The 7,409-nt window shown below is 40.5% G+C and overlaps 1 protein-coding gene across 1 annotated transcript; it reads left to right on the top strand.

Annotated features, from left to right (window-relative positions):
- Window positions 1–43: 43 nt before the first annotated feature.
- LOC135527774 (peptidyl-prolyl cis-trans isomerase FKBP1A-like) lies at window positions 44–6,193 on the top strand. The gene is made up of 5 exons (XM_064956331.1): window positions 44–177; window positions 389–436; window positions 3,501–3,613; window positions 4,513–4,658; window positions 4,796–6,193. The coding sequence occupies exons 1-4, from the start codon at window positions 141–143 to the stop codon at window positions 4,639–4,641; spliced, it is 327 nt and encodes a 108-aa protein (XP_064812403.1). The 5' UTR covers window positions 44–140; the 3' UTR covers window positions 4,642–4,658; window positions 4,796–6,193.
- The last annotated feature ends 1,216 nt before the right edge of the window (window positions 6,194–7,409 follow it).

Genomic DNA, 7,409 nt, shown 5'->3' with positions numbered 1-7,409 from the left:
CACTTTTTTTTCCGGTTTAACCGCTACATTCACATCACGTGGTAGACGCCACTGCACGGAGACAGACGACAACAGCCGCTGAAATAGCAGATTGAAGGAAGATAGTCTCTTGGTAGGGTGGAGGGATATTAACGAAGGAAATGGGAGTAGAAATTGAGACAATAACCCCGGGCGATGGTAAAATATTTTTATGCATATCTTTAGCTCAAGATTTCTGATGGATTTCCGTTAATTCATTTTAATTTCCACACAAAAAAATGCAGCTTCTCTTAGTCTTCTCATCCTGTTTTAGCGTCGCATCGTCTTTTCATGCCCGTTATCCTGTTTTAGCGTCTCGTCGTCTTTTCATGCCAGTTATCCTGTTTTTCTATGGCTTTTTCTCCCACAGGAAGGACCTTCCCTAAAAAAGGACAGACGTGCGTGGTGCATTATGTTGGTGAGTTTGGGAGATTCATTTCCAGTGTCTGTCTGAATTCAAGCACCAATGCAAATTCCCTTAAATCTCAGGCCACAACCTTGGCGATTGAGTGCATTTTTTTCTTTCAATAGTAATATTATCATTCAGGGGAATTTCATTTGGATGCAATTGCAAATACATCTTTAGCTCTGGCCACCCAACAGTGTGTTGCGTTACGTCTTTCTGTACAAGGGAGGCAGGTGGCTTCTTCGTATTGGAATGCGGTTATTACTACATTGTATAAATTGAGCAACATTGTAACATCGCGTGCGAAGTCAAGACGACTTTGTTACAATGTAGCCACCGGACACTTCCTAGGTGATTACAGTAGGGTAATATAACATGCAGGTAGGTTTCTGTGTTGAGGGTTCAGACGTCGGCAGCTGCAGGGTTCAATCCGAGGTCGAGACAGCGAGGGATTTAAACGCAGTCTGATACCCTGCCTTTGTTGAAGTTGAGGGGATTGGTGACGTTGGATATTGCTGTCTGATGTCTTTTTAAGGATTCCCCCCCCCCCCTTTCGTTGTAATTGTTTATTAATGAGTTCGTGTGTTATTGTAATAGTTGCAGGGGTTGGTATATTTTATAATTTTCTCAAATTTTCTCCATACGATTTAGACTATTCAATTGACAGCTATCTAGTTGTAGGATAGCTGTTATTGTAGTCCTAACACTCTTATTGGATTATCATGTAACTTCTATTATACTCGGATTCATGCATACACAAAATATTTACACCACTGGCCAGATTCTACACGTTTTACTACCTTTGCTATAGCAACAGTAGTTTTTTTTTCTCCACTTTTTGATTTCCTGCCAGAAAAGGATATTTTCCTGTTATTCATGTGTGAACTGTGACCCCGTGCAATAGCTGGTGCTTGAGTAAAATCACTGGGGAAGCCAAGCCAGTAAAAAAAGCCATATTTACAACCTGTGATAATTGTGTCGTTTGCTCTATAGCCCGTTAGTTCATACACCACTCTGATATGCAATATGGCCGAGACAACAAAAAAGACAACAGTCACAGTGGCGGAATAAATTAGACTACACATATACTTGTTTCATCATGATACCAGAAAGCAACACATGTCCCGGTGTCCACAAAAACAAATATTGCATGTAACAAATAGTTAAATGACCTACAGCATGGTCCATCAAGTGAATGTTTTCTACGGTTTACTAAACAACTGCTGGGTTTAGATCCACGTAGTTACTGCAAGTCAGCACGAAGACAACGGGAGCAACTGCCTCCCTTATTCCTGCACCATTTACACGTCAACATTAAAACGTCGTCAAATCACCTAGGCTATAATACAGTGAAAACAAACGGAAAGATACCAAAGACAATTTAGTCCAATCAATGTTGCTAATTTATCATGTGACTGTCCATGGTACAGCTTTCTCTCTCGCTCTGTGTGTGTGTGTGTGTGTGTGTGTGTGTGCGTGCAAGTTTTTTAAAAGTTGACTCGCCATACTTGTAGACTAGTTGAATGACAACGTCATTCTCCTCTCTTTCATGTTGGTAAAACATTATATGGCTTTGTCATACAGTACACTTTTAGTTTTTGTTGTCATAGGCTACCTAGCTAAAATGTTTGCTAGCCTAACTTCCTTGCATGGGCAACAATGAACCAGCTAAGTTAACTAGCTAGTTAACGTGAGACTACTAGACTACATATTGCATTTCAATCATCTCAGACCCGTGGCTCAATATATGAATTTATGGTTAGATCAGAATCACCATCATAATCATTGAGTCCAAATCTCCATCCATGGTTTAGGAAAGGGCTGATTTAGCAAGCGAGCTACTGCAGGACAACGACACAAGCAGACCAGGAACGGACAAGTTTTTCTGACAACCTCTTGCTTTGGATGCGATTTGATTGGTGTAAAGCCAAATCCAAACTGGCCTCCTTTTTTGGGTGACATTTTGCTGTGCCAGGACAACCGACAGTTGAGCTCAGCTTTTTTTTTTATTAACGGAGGTGAAATGCTTGCTGGCATCAATCAATCAAATGCTGTGGCGGCAACATGTCACACTCTTTGGGTCCAGACAGCATCAGATACATGGGCTACAAATACTAAGACAGAGGGGCGCTGTTTCCCTCGCTCTGATGATTTCTCCAGTGAGATTCAGCCATTTGCCAATTTTAAGGGAAATTATGAAAACACAGATGAAAGATTAACTTATTTTATACCATTTTTCTTTTTTTATTGGTCAAATATTTGGGGGAAGCCTGGCTTCCATTGGCATCAATGATTACACTCCTCTGCCCTCATGATAAGTCAGTCTCCTATTTGCATAAATCTGCTCCCTGACGGGATATTTTTGAGACTTTCAACAACGATAACGTTCGACGTCAAAGAAATTACAACTGAAAAAGTTTTTGCATTATAAATTCCATCCCTAATAGATCATTATATTGGCCAATGCAGAGAGAGAGGGAGAGAGAGAAAATTAAAAAAATCTGGCCACCCAACCCCGCCACGTCTGGGATTACTACTATCTATATCTTGCCCCCTGATGTGCCCCACAGCAGTGCACGCCAGAGATTAGCCCCCTCCTGGCCTGATTGGTGGTAACAACAACAGTACACAATGAACGCCTCCTCGGGATGGATTGCCGAGTGCAGACGGCCAGTTATGGCCACATTTTCCTGTCACTTTGCTGCCCACCCCCAGAGACAGCTGCAGGGGCTATTTCTGCTATCGGTGGAATCCCTTCATTTGCATTCGGGGATATTGTTTTACACTATAACTCAGAAGATATATTGTTAATGCTTCGTTAACTGTCGGTTTTGTCCCTTGTGTGTTGCATAACAGTAGATATGGAAGTAGACCGACAAGAGCCACAGGATGTACGTCTTTCACCTTAAGTGTTCGTCTGCCTGCTGGAACTCAAGTTAGTTTGGGTTTTAGTACGGGACTTGCACCCCCAGTCCAGTTCTGAAATGATTCCGTTGGAGAGTAACAGACATGCCACCATCTCTGTTACAGATTGTCAAAAATAAATCCTCTCTGCCTCTCATTTCCTCCTCTGCAGGCTCTCTGACGGATGGACGCAAGTTTGACTCCTCCCGTGACAGGGACAAGCCCTTCAGGTTTAAAATAGGAAAACAGGAAGTGATACGTGGCTGGGAAGAGGGAGTCGTGCAGGTAGGTGTACTGTGCAGACATTTCTGGTGTCTGTCTGCCCTTACTTCTAGGAAGTACAGGAGAAGGGTTTTACAATGAAATTACCACGTCCTTGTAACGGAGAGGTTGCCATTTTCCCAAAGCACAGAATGTCCCATCGGTGTATTTCGTTGCTGTGCATGAGTCCTCGGTCAAGATTATCCAGAGCAAAAACATTTCTATTACTCGATGAATTGAACTGTTCCAGGTACCACCGTCTCTATCAGTAGGAACATAATGACCTTCATACATAGTATTTCTCTGAACATATGACATGCTTTGTGTGGGCTATACAAGACGGTTTGAAGTATTTGCATAAACCTTTACATTAGTTTCACTGTTACTAGGGCAGTACACACAGTCCGGTCTGTTTGTTGTACAGCTCTGTGATGTGTAGCTGCAGCAGATTGAAAGGGAAATGTGTGCAACAGGAGAGAGAGACTGAGGCATTGTGTTGTACTTCAAAGCAGTTCGCTGGGCTTTTGCCAGGAGGTTGATTACATAATATTCTTATCAAGGGCGACAGATGCGGTGAAGAGATGTGCCCGTATTAGTCTTTGTTGTGTTGGCTAGACATTCTCCCAGCCAATGGCAGTTCTCCACAAGAGCCCTCAGCGTTTTCATCAGAGGCTCCGCACGTACAGCATAACAAACCGCTCCCCCAATTACACAAACACACACTAAGCGTCTGGTTCGGGGTCAATTGCTGCTTTATGTACAACCAAAAAGTGATGCATAAATGAACACAATTTGAACAAAAAAAAGTTGTCAACAGTATCATGAAGTAAATGTTTCTTTCTGAAATAAAGTATAGAGGTTCTTCTTATCTGCTTATCTCAGTGTGGCTGTGCTTGACCTATGTCCCCCTCACTTCCTTGCAGATGAGTGTCGGTCAGAGAGCCAAGCTGACCTGCTCGCCTGACTTTGCCTACGGAGCAAAGGGCCACCCAGGGATCATTCCACCCAACGCCACCCTCATCTTTGATGTTGAGCTACTGAGCCTTGAATGAAGATATTTTTTTATTTTGTAAGTACTTTTTGAAGATTTTCTAAGTGTTTTTTTGTTGTTGTTATTATCCATAGTTTGAAGAATAGCACAAATGCATCTACAATTCTATGGATTCAATCTAATCCCTTTCTCCTCTTCCTCCTCTGTCTTTGCAGGCTGCTTTCTACCTAGGAAACATGTAGAAAGGCTAAGAAAGTCTGCACTTGATTCTATAAGAGACCTGAGTCTATAATTCCACCACTTTGGTCATTATTTTATCCATATATACAAAATCTGCGTTATCAATGACTCGGTTATTTTGTTTTTCTTTAAAAACTTATGGGCCGTAACCTCAAAACCATACAAACCTTGATGTTTTTAAATCTTGAATTTTTAAATTGTGCTTTACTTTGTTTTGTGAAATTATTGGTTGTGCATGGTTATATGAGTAATGCAAAATACCAATGAAATATTAGCAGTGACATTCATCTCTTTTCAAGAGAACCCATTAGCAACATAGAGGGCTGGTGCTTGACGTGAAGCCGACCCGAGGAACACAACTAAGAGAATATGAAACGTACATGTTTGCATCCGTACCTCTCCCAGCTGAAAGTAGAACAAATATGAATTGATTTTTTTTTAGAGTTGTAGGGCTTAGTGTAATGTTGAGAGGCACAAGTGTAGTAAAATATTGAATCATGGGATGTCTTAATGGTATTAAACAGGAACATTGTTTTAATATGTTGTATTTACCCAGACTAAATAGTGATGTTTTCTTTCATTTTGATTAACTTTATTAGGCGCTAGTGAGCATTCTGCACAGAGAAACCAGTACAGAAGAGAATTGTTGTAATCATATTGCGTGTCTCTCATTACGAGACATACGACCAACCAACTAGCTGGTTCTGCATGTCATACATAATGATATCCTGATCTATACGTGTCAACGCTTTGCATTTTAATATTTTTGTTGTTGTTATTGTTGCTTATGTTTCTCTCCAAGTCAAATCTTCAACCCTGTTGAAAGCCATGCATGTGTTATTAACAGTGATGGGAACCATATCCTATACGCACATTAATTGGAGTAGTGATGATTTTTAAAAGGGGTGTTGAGGAATCGATTCAATTGTGACCTCCCCCCACCTTATTTTGTCTCACAACTTGACTTTATATATTTTTCAGATGCCATCTTTCTAAAATATGTGTATGTGACCAATACAATTTGACTTGATAACTAAGAATGACTTCTACTTTACCTGTAATTGAATGGTAAATATTTTTTGTCAGCGTCATTAGACTGACACCACACTGCCTAAATAAAAATGCTGTGTTGTGGTAGTCAGGTGACGGAGACATCCATGTTTTGTATCACATTTAAAAGTCTGTTGAAATAGAGTTACATCTAATGCATATAGAACATGTTCAGATGCTGGCCATCATTGCTCTTGATGTTACAGCTGTCTAGGCGCATGGCACAAATGCAGTCCTATGTACTGTGTATTTGTGTGCTGAGTTACATACGCAGGCACAACCAATAAATGTTTTTGCAGTTGCAATAAAGTGCTCTCTACCTGCTTTGTGGAAAGTAAAAAAATTTCTTCAATTACCGGGATATCTGGCATTAATGAGGTTGGGGTTATTAAATAATGTTTTTTTGTTGAAATGTTGTGTTGTAATTTTAGAAAATGTACATATTATATCTGCAGTAATAGTAGAATGATAGCGTTTCGCAGTATTATTTACCCGCCAGTGTTGTGATTGGCTGTGATATTCGCCTGTTGCTTTCTCCTCCCGGAGCGGCCGCCGCAGTCAAAGCTGCATTTACTCTGTGCCTGTGTTATCTAGTGGAAATTGCTCTTTTCGTGGTTGCTAAAATAATACACTGTTCGCTCAAAAACAAGCACTGAGTAATCGTGTAGGGGATCCTTGTACCATCTAAATCCCTGTGAAATGTATTTTTCAATAGCAAAACATTTTTGTTTTTACAGCTGTTTGAAACCGGTGGACCAAAACCGAAACTAAAAGGATCACACCGAGTGTTTTGAATGTTGGTACACCAGAAGTACTGTACATTCATTTCAAATGGAACTTATCGAAAGTATGAATCAAACTGTATGTCTATACGGCTTACATAAATGGTAGCAGAAGGAGAATGTTTAACTTTTTGTTGCATACATATCCACATGATACGAGGCGCCAAGCCCGTGTCTCTGCCATGTTGCGGGTGAGGGGAGATGTGTTTTTAATACAGCCTACTTCGTGCTGTTGCAATTCGCCTAGCTTCAACTTAGGGGAGACATGCTGAGACATTCTAGGTGTCGTGGCACCTTTTAAGTATCAAGGTGTTCAATTAGTGTCCGCTTTGCTATAGAAACCGAAGTGATATCTTGGGATTGGAATAGGGTTTTATGGATCATCGTTCATATTCATAGAGATTAGAATATATATGAGCCATCACCCACAGCAAGACGTAGAAGAGTGGCAAAATTGCTCCACAGTAGTAGTAGTAGGAGCACTATGCCCCATTTCCACTGATGAACAGTTACTGAACTAACTAAATTCACTGATTGTATTTAACCACCTCATATCGCACAATTTCAAGTACTTGCGAAAAATCTTGAAAATGAGATATTCCTGACCATAGCTGCATGCATTATGTATGTCTGCATTAATATGTATGTCTGCATTATGTATGTCTGCATTAATATGTATGTCTGCATTATGTATGTCTGCATTATGTATGTCTGCATTATGTATGTATGCCTTATGTATGTATGCCTTATGTATGTA

This window comes from Oncorhynchus masou, chromosome 33 (assembly GCF_036934945.1).
Source record: "Oncorhynchus masou masou isolate Uvic2021 chromosome 33, UVic_Omas_1.1, whole genome shotgun sequence".
In the NCBI taxonomy this organism is placed as follows: Eukaryota; Metazoa; Chordata; class Actinopteri; order Salmoniformes; family Salmonidae; genus Oncorhynchus; species Oncorhynchus masou.
The sequence above is the reverse complement of the archived record's forward strand: the minus strand, read 5'-3'. Positions and strand labels throughout refer to the sequence as shown.